The sequence below is a fragment of the Chamaea fasciata genome, unplaced genomic scaffold, assembly GCF_029207755.1.
Source record: "Chamaea fasciata isolate MVZ Bird 193981 ecotype frontalis unplaced genomic scaffold, bChaFas1.0.hap1 SCAF_1, whole genome shotgun sequence".
NCBI classification, from domain to species: Eukaryota; Metazoa; Chordata; class Aves; order Passeriformes; family Sylviidae; genus Chamaea; species Chamaea fasciata.
In genome coordinates this window covers 61,883,552-61,899,052 of record NW_027094086.1, presented here as the reverse complement: position 1 = coordinate 61,899,052, position 15,501 = coordinate 61,883,552, and the positions used below count along the sequence as shown (strand labels likewise).

General features: G+C 44.0%; 1 protein-coding gene across 1 annotated transcript in view; it reads left to right on the top strand.

The window, feature by feature from the left end:
• The first annotated feature begins 2,932 nt into the window (after positions 1–2,932).
• The window catches only part of TMEFF1 (transmembrane protein with EGF like and two follistatin like domains 1), a 112,226-nt gene continuing 99,657 nt past the window's right edge, over positions 2,933–15,501 (top strand). The window contains exon 1 of the mRNA XM_066184911.1: positions 2,933–3,213. Coding sequence (XP_066041008.1) covers positions 2,967–3,213 — 247 coding nt within the window. The 5' untranslated portion in view covers positions 2,933–2,966. The remainder of the gene's footprint in view (positions 3,214–15,501) is intronic.

Genomic DNA, 15,501 nt, shown 5'->3' with positions numbered 1-15,501 from the left:
TGGGGCCTCCAAAATAAGAAGGATGTGGACTTGTTGGAGCATGTACAGAAAAGAGACACAGAGATGATCAGAGGGCTGCAGCAGTTCTTCTGTGATCACAGGCTGAATTAGTGTTGTTCAGCCTGGAGAAGAGAAGGCTCCAGGAGGACCTTAGAGCAGCCTTCCAGCATCTGAAGGGGGCCCACAAGAAAGCTGGAGAGGGTCTTGTTACAAGGGTTTATATGGATAGGACCAGGGGCAGCAACTTTAAACTGCAAGAGCGTGTGGATGTCCCATCCCTGGAAGTGTTCAAGGCCAAGCTGGATGGGGCTTTGAGCCACCAGGTCCAGTGGGAGGTGTCCCTCCCCATTGCAGGAAGGTTGGAACTAGATGGTAGTTAAGGTCTCTTCCATCCCAAACCATACTATGAACCCAGCATATAGTTTTTCTCCCTAAGCTGAAAGACATGGGGAACTGAAACAAAGTTGTAAATTCAGTTGGAAACTCCCTACAGTGGACTATCCACTGCTGTGGAAGAGGGATGTTTGAACTGGGAGAAGTACTGTTACTGTTAAGATTTATTCTGAGACCTATAGTTTGTATTTGTGTATTTTTTTCATTGTTGTAGATGTGGAAGTGGACACAAAAACTGTTAATAGAGAGAAGGTTCAGAATGCACCTGAAAAGATGTTCAGAAAAGATGACTATATAATCTTCAGGACTGGAATAAAAGATATGGGATGAAATGCAACAATGGAAAAGATACAGTCATGCACTTAAACTTTTATAAAAAGCATTATTATTATTATTATTATTATTATTATTATTGACTGTAAATAACAAATATGAGGAGTAGACTGTATTTGTCACTGACAGTATGACCTGAACCATCAGTGAGATTCATATAAAAAGCAGATTGGCTGTATTAGAAAAGGTAATTTTGGAAGAAATGAGGAGAGACTAGCTACATTGCAGAGACTGGCAGTAGTTTCTGAAAAGCTGTTACAAACTGCAGCTATGCTGAATAAAGCTGAATCCAAACTTTATCCAGTGCAGTAAAATCTGAGTTACAGAGGCTCTGTCTTACTGGAGGAGACTAACAAAATGTGCTGATAGGTTAGACCAGCAAAGAGTGGCTATGACTACTGCCTATAAATGTATTACAGATTTAGATGCAAGGAAAAGAGAAATGACTAACTGGAACACTGGATGGCACAAGGACAAATGAGTATGAACTGGGTCTTGAATGTGTTTGAGATGAGGGCTTTTCTGGTCCAGCTCTTCAGCAAGAGGTAGAGCAAAACAACATACTTCCTGTAAGATGGATCTAGATGTGTTTATGGAAGGAGTTATACAGAGCATTTGCTCCTACAACAGCAGATTACTACCTCAAAAACATCTTTGCCAGTCCCATGACCCAAATATCCCAAAGGTTTATCTGCTTAGCAAACCAGACTGCAGCACGCAAACCTAGAGAGCTTGGAACATCTTGGCCAGTGTACCTTGGCAGCCCAGTTTCATCAGAACCAGTTTCATTGGAGTTAATGTGCCCCAGCTTACAGAGGAGCAGAACTCTCCTCACATCTAGCATCAGTAATCACAGAAGAATGTTTACTTGGCAGAGGCTGCCAATGCTGAACCCCTGTGTCAAAAAGAAATTGCTCTCTCAGTCTTAGTAATACAGGACTTTGTCTTCATTGCTGTATTTAAACAATCACTGTGCCTCCCCAAAGCTTACTCCTGGATTTATGGCCTTGATCATGACCGCTCTGGTTAACAAATTACTCAAAGGTCTCCTCACACAAGAGTGCAAGCCAGATCATCTCACACATGCTCTACACCTTACAGCCCATCAGCAGTGTGTAGTGGCACAGAGATCAAGGAAAGAGGCAGTTTTTGCTCCTGAAAAACAAATGGTTTGCACCGTGGATTAAAAAACTCGCATGAAACATGACAACTGAGACAGGAAAAAATCTCGATGAATGTAAAGCATCGTCTTGTGTTTTCACGATTAAAAAAACAGTCACTGCTGTACACAAAGCTTTCAGCCCCACAGATACATGCTGAGCATCTGCACTCAAGATATGTGTCTGCTACCTTCTACCTGTGCAGTGCTTCTGACCTCTGAAGTTATCTCCACGTAAGGGACTGGAAAACACGTAGATAGTAAGAGCACTCTGTTAGAAAACTCACTGCCTTCACCGTAAACATATTAATTTAGGTGGACTGGTGCAAATGCTCCAGCTATACATGCTGGGCTTCCTTTCAGTGGAAATTAAACACAAATTAATAGAAGAGATGGTGTCTTTGCTCTCTTTCCCAACGCCACTCACGTCGGCTTATTAGTGAATAATAAAAAACCATCCCGGACAGCGACAAACGCTGTGCCAGCGGTCCTCCTTCCTCGACGCTCCTGGGGACCCTCTCTGCTCCATTCACCCATCGGTGCTGTCCCCGCACGCCTGTCGCCTGTGCCCGCCGCCGGCCCGGCCCGGCCCGGGACCCGGCTCCCCGCGGGGGCGGCTCCGCCGTGAGGGCGGGCGCTGCCGCCGCTGCTCGCCCTGCCCGCCGAGCGAGAAGCCCCTCACCTCCCCTCCGGTCCCGGGGGAGGGGGCTGCCATCACGTGTGCTTCCTCCCCCTTCTCTCTCTCTCTCTCTCCCTCTCTCTCCCTCCTCCTCCTCCTCCTCCCCCTCCGCGGCGGCGGCGGCGGCAGCAGCAGCCTCTCGGCTCCGCTCCCTTTGTTGCAGGCGGAGCGGCGGCGCTGCCGGGCGCCGCGCACAAAGGAGCGCGGCCGGGGCGAGGCGGCTCCGCGGGCGGACGGACGCGGACCGAGCGCGGCCCCGGCGGGGACAGCCCTGCCCGCGCCCGGGCGGCGGCGGCGGCGGCAGCGGGTCCGTGCGGCCGCTGCGGCGGGGATGCTGAAGGTGCGCTCCGGCGCGGCGGAGAAAGGAGGGTCCCGCCCGGGCGGCGCCGCGGGCTCCGGTTGATGCTGCGGGCCTGCCGCCGCCATCCCGTTGCCGCCGGCGCTGCTCCTCGGCCGCCCCTCGCCATGCTGGGAGAGAGCCCGGCCGCCGCCCGGCCGCTCCTGCGGGCGGGACCCCCGCTGGCGCTCTGCTACACCTCGGCCCTCCTGGTGCTCGCCCTCTCCGCGCTGCCCGCGGGCCGCGCCTCCCATCCCTTGCCCGGCTCCGAGTGCCAGGGCGGCGGCAAGGGGAAAGGCATCAACTGCTCAGGTAATGCCCCGCCGGCTCCCGCCCCGCGCCCACCCCTGCGGGCAGCCCACGCGTGCACGTGGAGGGAGGGCTGAGCGCGGCCCCTGCTCCGCCCGGCCCGGCCCGGCGTGGCGCTGCGGGCGGCGGAAAACAAAGGAGCGGCGCCCGCCCCGGCCCCGGCGAGCCGGCTCCCCGGCCGGCGGGAGATGCCCCTCTCTGGGGCGCGGGGAGTCCCCTCTCCGAGGTGTCCTCGCTGAACGGAAAGGCTTTGCCGCCGCCTCTCGGCTTTTGTTGCTCCCCGCTGCCCCCCGCCGCGGTGCCGGCAGGTGCGCGCCGGCCGCCCCGGGGGCTGCCCGCATCCCGCCCCCTCCTCCGCCGTCCTCCCCCCCTGCCCCGTGCCCGGCCTGCCGCTAGCGGAGCGTGCGAGCCGTGAGCGCAGCCCCTGACGGCTCACACGGGCTGTTTCTTGGGTCTCACTCTTGCTGTGAGCAGCCCAGACCCGGGGGTAGCCTCTCCGCCCGTCCGTCTGCCGGCTGTTGTATAGGTGCACTCTGGATGAGGTGTAGACAGCAAAATACCCCGTGATGTGCTCAGAATAAGCTCTTTTGGGGGGTTTTCCCTGCTTTGGTTGCATGACTTGTAAATAATATGCATATTTATATGCTGGTATTGTAAGATTGCAATGTGGTTTGGCATGACAGCAGCACGTTGTCTTAGATCTTCGGGGATATGATGGTTTTGAAGTAGAACAAAGTAAATACATGCAATATAAAGTTTACAGGTTTTTAGAAAGATGTGTTTGTCTTCTAAAACTACTATTTAGTGAGGGGAATTTATTTTTTTTTCTTCTGAAAAATGGCTGTGTGTGCCTCCTCCTGCCTTTTAAAATGATAGGTTTATTCCACTGCACGAATCGCCAGCGAGAGCTGTGCGAAGTGCCTTCTCCAAGGTGATGAAGGTTTCTCGCCCTGTGCGCAGAGCCCCCTGCTCCCATTGTCTTCAGCGGGATTGGGAGGCAATTTACGCATTGGAAAGAACTCCCGGTACCTTCCAGGGTAAGGTCCCCAAACTGTACCAGAGATTTCAAGCAATGAGTGAAGGAAAGAGTGATCTTCCTCCCAATTACATTTTACAATACGGATAATGCTGCTAAAGCAGGCTATCAAATTTGCAGACCAGCAAACTGTGGCAAAACGTTCTTGCAATATAATAAATCTGCTACACGTTCTTGAAGTGCTCCTCTTCATTTTACCCAGTTTAGATACACACTGTGTTACTGTGTGATACCACAGTGCTACTGTTTTGCTGCTGCTGCCTGACTTTTCATTCTGTTTGTATGAATATGATGGTTATTTTTAAAGAGAGGTTAATAGGTTAATGTGTCACTGGCGTTAGCGGCTTACCCATCAGAGACATGTGGGTCATTAGACCATGGCATGAGCATAAATCAGTGAGATTAAATATGGAAGGCTGCTGAAATGTATGAGGAAGTTTCTAAGATGATGTGGAACACAGGGATATCATTATTTAGAAACTGTCACAGAAGGAGGGCTTTCCAGCCTGGAATTAGAAAACCCTATGCTATATTGAAGGCATTCAGCGTGGTTCAGTTCTACTAAAAATAGGCACAAGCAACTGTATGTGCTATATACATACTTGTGGCAGGCACTCTTTTCAGGGTGACTCCAAAAATATGGAAGGAAAATTTTGTTTTAAATGCAGTAGTCAGATTCTGCTCTGTGTTAACTGTTTCATGCAAAATAGCAGGGTTTCAGTACTCAACTTTATTTTGAAAGAACTAACATCAACACACAATATCTGGGTCAGATTTTCCCCTCACTTACCTTTGCACAGCTTCATTAACTTTTACTGAAGGAGCTACTCCCTGAAAAAGATGAGTTTCCTGTATTTACACTTGGGGCCAGATGTTGGCATTAGCACCCTTCTCAGTAGACTGCTACCACATACATTGCTGTTTATACTGAAAGTTAAACTTGAGAACACTACTACTATTTCTTCAAATGACTGGACTCTCTAAATTGCTTTCCATATTTAAAGAAGCAAAAAGCTTCTCCTTTCTTCTGCTATTTTGCAAGTTTAATATGTGCATCAGTCTGACCTGCTGCCTTGACAGGTTTTTTGCATTTCTTGAGGTGGTTCCTGGGCTGGTAACATTTTATCGTTGTTAGATTATTTATTTGTTTATTTGTTATTTATTTTCAGAAAGGCTGAAATCCTCTCCTTTATTGCTACAGAATATGCTGCTTAAGAAAGAGTTTGCTGTAACAAAAGAACGTTGCAAGGTGGAGGACACAGGCAGACAGCAGGAACATTAAGATGGCTTTTTCAGCCTTGATTCTGCTCCTTTGGCACATGCATTGCAGCTTGGCCTTTTGTTAAATTATGATATAATTGCATCATCCCTGGCCAAGGGAAGAACATTTGATAAAATTATTAGAGCAGGAAACAGAGAATTAAGACGTATCTGGAGTTAATTGACAAGTAATGTGGACTTGTGTGTGTTTGTTCATCTGTCAATCCATACTTTGTTAAGCTAATGAAATAAAATAACCCTGTTTTACCCAGAATGGGGTGAAAACAAAATAGGTATTTCTTTCTGGAGAAGAGAGTCCTAGGCTGGTGTTTTGGAGAGGTTATGTTATTCCCAGCGCTACATGTAGTCTTCTCCTGTAACATTTCTGATACTCCCTGACTGTCCATGTGCTGGTGGTGTGTTGCTGTGCTCAGGCTCTGGGGTAGCTGTGTCCTTACTAAGGGGGCTGTGAGCTACAGGGGGTTACTGAGTATCCCCTGTGTGAAGGTAAGTACAACATGTAGTTCCTTTCTGAGCTCCCAATCCGATGGTGTTCTGCGGAGACACAAACTGTGTGTGGGGATCATCAGCTTCAGTTTTAGTCTGGTTGAATCTCGGGTGTGAGAAATGCTCTGGTCACCTGTGGAGCCGCAGGGGTTGTATTTGGATCATAACTGACATAATGCTGCAGATTTAGGTGGAAGTTACACAGACTCAATGAGAGATATTGTCAGTGCACTGGTATGGATGTGTACACCTGGGATTTTAATTAACAGGGATATGCTTGTGCTGTAAGCCTTTCCATGTGCTGTTCCCTCATGTGCTAAAATAGGCTTGTGAGGGACAATTTTGTGCACCACATATGAATCTCACAGACTGTGTGCTGCCCCTGCTTTTCTTAAGATCTCTCTGAGTAAAGTGAGTAAAGATAAAGTTGTTTCAAGATAGCTTATTGAGGGTTGAATGAGCAAGATGAGATCCTGTTTAAATGCAAATTTAGTGCACTTGTTTCCATTACTTTCTCTGATACCTTCATGTCAGTCCTCCAGATCCTGTAGCAGGAATCTCCCAGGCTTACTCTTGGTGGACACCTATTATGATGTTGTTGTAGCTGTTTTTCCTTAGGATAAGACGGAGTCTAGAGCTACTCATATGTGTTATGTCTACATTTGAGGTGAAGCCTTAAGATGATTAGTGAGTTGGCCAAAATGAGTTTTATGTGCACTATTTCTCACTCTAAACTACTGTGTTATCTGAAGCTTGGATCCAGCCTGTCCCTGCTGTAACAAGGGAGAATGAACACAAGCATGTAGCTCCCTTGGCCCAGTGCACGTGGCAGATATGACCGTGGATTTTGGAGGGTATAAACCTCAGGCACTGCTGGTCTCTGGAGCTCAGCCGTGGTTTCTGCCTGGGCTCAGTGGGGGCTCTGTGAACCAGAATGAGATGTGGCCTCAAGACTGGCTTTCATCTGTGCTTATCAGCTAGAACAGACATACCCTTTGTGCTTTTTGCTCAAATTAAGTGGATGAGGGGTTTTGTTTGGTATATCATTCTAAGTTGCACAGAGCAAAACCAATTTGTGCTAAAGATATGCGGCCATGTTGGTGAGAACATTAGGAGCAAGGGATGTAAGAGAGATACACGTTCAGGTAAATGATTGTATTTTAAGAATTATATGTTGTTTTGTGTTTGCATAGTTAAACGTGATCTGAAATGGTAGATGGGGCTAGAATAATTGGTTATTTTATCTAAGGTACTATGAGTAATGTTCCTGTAAATGAATTATAACAGTCAAGGCAAATAAAATGTGATATGTGTTTGTGCCAATCAAACTTCTGAAGTAAATGATCTGAACTCATTGAGGTTACATGTCACTTTGAGAAACTATCATAAGGCATGAATATAAATCAGCTATAAGTAAAAAGTAAAAACAATTATTAAAAAGAGAAATTAAAACTCGGACAGTAGCATGCATATATTTGTTTCCTTTTACTGCCTAGACATGAAATGTCCTTGCAGTAGAGATTCTTATGCTGATTAAAGAGCCAAAAGGTAATTAAAGTAGAATTGAAAGTGTCAGAATAGCAGAAAATCATCTTGTAACAGGTGTCACTCCATCGTTGTCACTAGTGGGAACTGCTAGTGTGATGGAGCAATTGAGGCTTGACTGAGGGGATTGGATTGAATCCAATTTCTTTATTGGTTTTTTGAACAGAGGAAAAAAGAAGCTGTGTTTGTTGTGGAAAATACTGCTAACGAAACATTCTTTCAATACCAAGGTCTCTCTGATAATTCCTATTAAGGGGAAAACAAGCAGTCTGGTCCTTTTCTTCCTGTTGATGTAAGGATAAATATTTTATACTTATATCTTGTCAGTTTTCTTCTAGAGTTGACAGTAGACTGGATAAAGGGGAGAGTTAATATTTACTTGGACTTGAAAAAAAAAGAAGCTGTGGCCAAGAGCTTTGGGTAGAGAGGTATAAATGCAGAGAATCCCACCGATATTGACAGGAGTCTGTACCCTTTTCCTCTAAAGAGGTCATTACATTCCACCATTGATCCATCAATCCAGTGAAAGCACTTGTGACTTCTCTAGCCCGTGGTCAGACTTTGGCAAGTGTCCACAAAGCAGACAGTAGCAATAGTTCCCAGGATAACAGTAGCTGTAACATTTGTGGAAGGAAGAATACTGAGCATCAGGAATGTTGAAAAAGGAACTATTCTTCTGACTCAAGACTCCTGCATATCCTCCTCACTAAGTCCTTACAGGTGGTGTGGAACAAGAGTATAGATAGGGGACATGTTGGTGTTACTGAGGTAGAAGCCTGGCTTTTTCTAAACTAACTGTAATGCTCAGGAGAACCCAAGACCAAGGACATTCTTTGTAGAAGTACTCTTTAAAAAATTTGTTCAATCCCAAAACTAGCTTTAGAGAGTAAGAAAATGATAATTAAATTCTATGCTGTAAACTAAATAGTCCCTTCTAATTGCTGTCATTTATTCCTAGATCATCTTTAAATTCTAACAATTTAGAAATATGGAGAAATAAGAGGAAGAAAAAGAGAGAGTGTGGGAGAATGGAGCTGTATTATGTGCAGCTCCTAAGTGTGTAAGGAAGAGCTTTTTTCACTAGATCAGTTGGTAATAAATTTTATTTTATGAAGCCATTTCTTGGTCTTCTTTGTATGATATTTTTCTTCCACAAAAGGATAAGAAGTTGAAGATGAAATCTGATTAGGAGTAAATTCAGCAGTCAGAACCGTGATCTGATCAAATTAAAGTTTCCTGGAGAACCTGAAATCTGTTTATTTGTCTTGATGAACAGCTACAATGTATCTTTGGTTCTAATTTAGTTCACAGATGGCTTCAGGGGGATGTGAAAGCAGAATTCTTTAATCTTGTATTATTAGGACAGTATCTAGTGATGCCATTAGTTGAGCCATTATGTATCTGGGGTTTATGGGTCATATGTTTTACTATTTGTTTGTTTATTTTAAACGAGAAAAAAAATTCCAGGTCTTTTTTTCTCTTCAAGATTCTTACCAGGGAACTTCTTCTGTGTTCTGTGGAGCAAGCTGCCAGTGAAAGTCTTTGCTACATGAGTACCTGAAAGACTTCAGTTGTCGCTGACCCGGTTACATCCCCAGACCTGGCTGGCTGGGAGCTGGTAGACAGATCAGGCTCTGCATGTATTTGCATACCTATTGAAGTGAATTTCTCCATTTAAGAGAGCAATTTAATGTTACACTGATATCAGTATTCAATTTCTTTTAAGTTGCTCTAAAACTGCCTCACTGGTCATAGTGTGGTTTGTGAGGAGCCAGTGTTTGACTAGCAAATCAGGATTTATTTTAGGTTAATTTGAATTCTCATTACAGTACACAATTTCTAAGGACTAAAAAGGCAAGACTTTTCTGATAATAGATTATGTGTAACAGGAACAGTGTTTAAAGGATCTGGTTTAGAATAAAACTAAAGACTTGTAGTACCTCTCTTTTGATTTTGTATTATGAAAATAAATTTAGTTGCAGTTACAGTCTTGAAACACCCACATTATGTAACTACGTTCAAGCTGGCAGGATTGTCATCCACGGTTCAAAAGGAGTGTTAATTAAGACCAGCAGAAAAACACGCAAAAATTAAAGGAAGAAAATCTGGAATAAGACAAAAGCGTCAGTAGTTTTCTGAAGTGATCTGACTTGTCTTGGTGGGTGCTGGGTCTTCCCCACCTTTCCCCACCAGGCTGAGACCTCAGCATGCTCCTATGTATCTTAAATAGGTGGAAAACTCTCTGTACTTTTGTAAGATGCATGGACCATCCCCTGGAGGGCAGCCAAAGAAGAGAACAGGTACAATGTCAACGAACAGACAAAAGGCTGTTCAGGACACGAAATGGTTCTTCTCAGGACTTGTCTGGAGGCCAAAACTTCCTGAAATCTGGCTCTGCCTGGCTGCAAAGCTGTAGGCAGCCTCATTCCAGTTGCCTGGCTTGCTGGCAGGCAACAGCCGTGTTCCTCAAGGAAAGGCCCTGAGGCATCTCCTGTGCTTCACACCAGCCTCATGGGATCCATGTGGAAGCAGATGGGGTGAATGGGGGCAGTCAGGCAAGCCAGAGAGTTGGATCTGTGCAAATTCTGGTTAATCTACCCTTGATCACCATACTGTGTTCGAGGGGAACACAAAATGCACGTCTTTGGGGGCTCCAATTGTTTTATCCCAGATTGAGCCCTGTTTCCCAGACTGACACTTTTCTACCCAGCTTCAGGAGCCTGACACGTCAGGGTTCACCTGTGTCTGACAAAAAAATGCTGCTTTAGGAGGCATTTTAACCACTCTCAGTTATTAACTGATGAGAGCACTGCAGGTGGTGAGGGAAGAAGGGGCACAGCCCCCCATGAAAACATGCTGCCGCATCTGCTTCTCTATGCTATGGAAAACCTCCTGTAAACACGCATATTTCAGCAGTGGGTGACAAAGTGTCCTGTTGCTTAAGCCTGAAGTGTATGGAGAAGTTTGTTGTACCTCACAAGAGATTTACTTGCTTTCTTTCCTATTCAGAGACGCTTCACCTATAACTACAAAGAATGAGAGTTTGGATAAACATCATTTGCAGAAGTGGCTCTATTTCCTCTAAAATTTTGGACTGAACAGGATTCTTAGCCAAAGCAACGCAAAAGCTTGAGAGACAGGATAGTTGTTTGTGCATGTGCTGAAAGTGTCCAGAATAGTCTTGGTGTTCAACGTGAATGAGTGCTTTTGAAAATACAAGCTTTAATCCTTAAGGATGTCCATAAAACACATGAACAAGTCATGAAGTCTTTTGCTGGTTGGTGGAGACAGCTAAAACAGTGCTTTCAAGTATTTCCATAGAAAGTTTGATAAAAAATCATGCCTGGATAGCAGTTTGTTGCTTTAAAAATTCAGGGAAGCATTGATCTAATGAAATGTTTACATTTTGCTAATTAGTATTGACTCTGATTGTGTGCTGCCTCAGTCTGATCCCTCTGGGAGAGACAGAGGTCAGTGTGTTGTGCCAAATGGGTTCTCCAGAGCAGCAAAGAGCAGCAAAAGATCTTTAGACTAAAGAAAGGAGTGTCCTGTCCCCTTCCCAGGCGATATTGCCACGTGCAGTGGGCAGATAAAAGGTTCTTTTCCTGAAGCACCATCTCTCTCCCACAGCTTTTTCTTCATCCCTCACCTATCCCAGAATTTTGCAGTGACAGTTCTGTGAGGCAGAGTTCTTTCTTGCTGTCTTAATTGGAAGTATAATTTTATGGAAGTATCATTTCAGGGTTATAAAAGTGAAAATAAAAGAGGCAGGCTCCTGTTGAGGTTATAGAATTGTTTTCTCATATAAAACATGGGTTGGGAAGGCAAGTTATTTCATAGTATTTCTTCTCTGTTTTAACTGCAAAGGATGTCCTTTTCTTCATTTGTGCAGGTGTTTACACCTACAAAGGATGTCTTTGTGAAAATAGTTAAATGTGTTTGGAATGTGTAAAATTGGTTCTGTGCTGTAAGCAATACTCTTCTTCATGTGAGAAGCTGACTATGGTAGGGATGAAACAAAAAATTTGGCTAGAAAACACGAAGAACAGATACTTTTTAAAAAATTTTGTTTTGTTTTGTTTTGTTGATGAAGAGAGGTTTATTGTTGTCTCAAAGCTCTTTGTTAAAACCTGTGTCTGCAATATGGAACAGTTATCCAGGTGAGAGAACACAACCTCCACATTTGTAAGTGATATTCATGCTGCTGACTGAACAAACAAAGAGGATCACTGGAAGCAGGCTCCAAATTTGAGTGTTTTGGATGATTTATCTACCAGATGGTAAATGCAGTCCAATGTAAAAAATTAGTCTGGGAGCAGGGAATCAATCATTCAGCACACTGATCAGCAAAGGGATTTGGGTGTTATAGCAGAAAAATTAATGAGCTGGCAATCCACTGCAGAGCAGCATTAAAACAAAAGATACTCCACTATAATAAAAGAGTCCTCACCCAGAAGACAAAAGAGATGAACATTCTGCTTTATTAGACACTTGATAAACCTAATCTAAACCAGTATATGATATACCAAGCCCCTTATATTATTCAAGCATAATGACTCAAAAATTCAGTATCAAAATCTGGAGATCAGAATTAATTTGGAAAAGTGAAGCTTTTCACTGCTTTCGCAGTTCTTTCCCAAATATATAGACCTTTCCCTCACAGGAGTTACTTACCAGTATCCTGTATTATGGTAATAGATATTTCTGTTCTCTTTAAAGTCACCCTACAGTGCATTAAGAATAACTTAATGAAAGATTATAAGATATAATACTAGCTTTATGCCATAATTACATCTTTCTTTAAAAGTCTTGAAAATGTGTTGCTAGCCTCTCTCAGTTACTCAAGCTCCAAAAGATCAGAATAGTTTTACCACCAAAAGCTCTTCATGACTTTTCTCTGATTTTCCTTGTGAAGCATTGAGTCTCTGTATAGAAAAGACTAAGAAAAAGTGACTTCTGTGCTCATTTTCCACTTTTAAGGTGTTTCTGGTTTCTGTTTGTTTGTTTGTTTGTTTGTTTGTTTAATTGTAAAGATTAGGATAATTGTGAGGATAGGCTGTTTGGGAAATGCCATGATGTACAGGCTGCTTCTGTAGGGAAGAAGGGCAGCATCAAGGTCTGGCTATGCTGGTGTGGGGCCACTTGACACAGGTGGAACATCTGTCTGTGGGCCCCCTCCCCACTCTAAGGGATCAATGCATTTCTGTGACTACAGGTAACTGTGAGAAATAGGTGATGTGACGTCTCTTTTCTACCATGGAAAGCAACCAGAATCTGTTGTTATGTGTCCTCTGTGAGTAAATGTTTTTATTTCTGAAAAGAGTCAAGGAGATCAGAGACCTTTATGCAACATTTTCCTCCGATTTTGGTCTTTTCTTATTTGATTTTTTTTTTTTTTTTCCCTTAAGGGTGAGGATTGGTAGGTTGATAAACAGCTAACAAAGCACACAACAAAAATCTCATGTATATCATGCAAAACTAATACCCAAATTATCTTTTATTTTCTTAGTATTTCTTAGTATTTCTCCATGAATAACTTATTTAAAAAGATATCTACAAACAGGGGAAGGGAGCTGATGGTCTGACTGCCTAAACAGTAGAACAAAACCCACTACCTAAGGATTTTTTCCAGAATTGCTAACCACTCATTAAAATCAATGGGAGCTCCCAGATCATGATCCTTGTGAAAACCAGATTTCTCTTTGTTCAGAGTAAGGAGTAAGAACCTTTAAATTTTAGTCTCATACAGCTCTATAGATTGGAGGTGTAGAAACAATGATTTTCCACTGGCTTGCAGCCAAAGCTGTACCAAAGTCATGGGCTCAATTGCCTACATTTCTCCAAGCCACATGGACATGTTACATCCAATTCAGCCTGGGTTTACTCATGAACTGTACCTCAGTCAGTGTTTGTGTACCTCAGGACTAAATTGTCCTTTTATTCCATTTCAGAGGTGTGGGTGTGAGACAAAGGCAGAATTCAGTCGTGAATATTTTCCTGTAAGTTTGTTATGGGGGGTTTCTTTTGGTGTGGGTTTTTTTTTTGTTGTTGTTGTTGTTGTTTGGTTTTTTTTTTCCCACTCCGGCTGTATTTATATGAAGATTTGTGCTGGCTGTATTTTTTCTGCCGTTTTAGGCGTGCACAACACTGTTAAAGACAGCTGACTGAGGCTGTGAACTGAGTGTAGCTGTGGCACTGCATTCAAACAGAAAAGGCAGATTAAATTCAGATTAGCAGCAGCACAAGGTCCCCCAGCGCCCCAGCAGTGAGGTGATGCAGAGCAGGGATGATAACACGTCTGGTGCCCCTCCTCTCCCCATCCCCCTGGCCTGACTGGCCGTGCCTGGGGGGGAGCTTCTGCTCCTTGCTCACTTGGCCGGCTGTCCCAACACCTGGCAAAGTCAAGATGTCCTTTCCAGCATCTGGAAGAAGGCGGAATGACAGCAACAAGTCAAAGTCCCTTGATTCTCTGCTGTCCACCAGGTAGCGGCGGCTAATTTACGGCAATTAGGTGGTCTCCCTCCAGAGCTGTAAGCTGACACCCAGGCGTATTTTGGCAGTGCCCGCTAGCGCTGCTCCCCGGCCCCGGAGCCGCCGGGAAGGTAACTCGTGAGCTCTCTAATCCAGCGTTACATTTGCCGAGGGAATCCCCAGTAGGCAACCGTGAATAATTTCCACCTGCTTCCAACTGTGTAAGTGTCATGCTGGGAGCAGGGAGAGATGGATGAATATGTTGAAAAAAGAGGTGGCCTTCTGCCTGTCCCTTAAAAAAGGCTGGTTTCTGACCTTGAAGTACTGGACATCACAGGTCCTCTCAGGCCAGTGGCTTTGTCCAGCTTGCCGGTGTGGTGGGCTACAGGGATGCTGTCAGCTCCGAGCGAGCTGGAGTTCCCCCAGCTCTCCACAAACCTGGTGGCTCTTCCAGCCCTGTGCCAGCCATCGTTGCCGGAGGTGATGGATCAGGACAGCATTCCTTGCTCAATGGATGCCATGCTGTAGCCCGACTATAAACTCCCAGCCCCCGAAAATCCTTTCCAGCATGGCAAAGGGGCTTAGGAGGAGCTCTGGGAATTGTATTTCTCCTGATGTTTCAGTATGGATAAACGAGCAGCCAGAGAGGAATTATTGCCTATAGATTTATCTGACAAGAATGCATACAGGAGAAAAATGTTATTTCAGTAAGCTGAGCAGTGATTTGGTTTTTTGAAGCGTAATAGAGTCGTTAAAGTTTGAAAGGAAGGGAGCTGGCTCCTCAGGTTCTTCCTGGCTTCTATAACTTACTAGAATTACCAGAACTAATTAGGGAACTTAAATGATCAACCAGGGGCTTGTTTGTTTGTTTTCTCCCTGTGACTTTTATGTGGCTGGTTATTTTGTTTCTTTTCCAGTGGTTTTCTGACTGTTTAATTACAGTTTTCAAAACTAGACCTGAATAGCATAGTGTTTAGATGTTCAGAGGAGAGCATTTCTGCAAATTTAATTATGCTCCAGCACCATTCATACTGCAAATGTTTCAGGAATATTACCCAGGACTTAATTTATTTCCTTTTTCTGTGTACAAAATAAGAATCTAATATTATTTTACAAAAGCTTGTGTGTATCGTAAGAATGCACCACAATGATTTTTTAATTTATAGATCTGCTAAAGGATTTTTAATGAGAGCGAAGTGCAAGAGGAAACTGAGGTTTTCATATTAATTTGGAAACTATGAGATCTAACTGTTACATTTTAATCTCTTACATGGAGAATACCTTCTTGTAGGAATTAACTTCTATTTAGTATTCTAAAAGTGAAAAAGTACTTAGCTCTTTGAAATCAGTAACACTAAGGATATTTTTATAAATTCTTGATTTTTGTATAGACTGGCAGGATCTGTGGTACATTTCCCTCTAATTAAGTTTTGAAGTGTATCCCTGTTGTTTTCTTTTTGAAAACGTCTGTA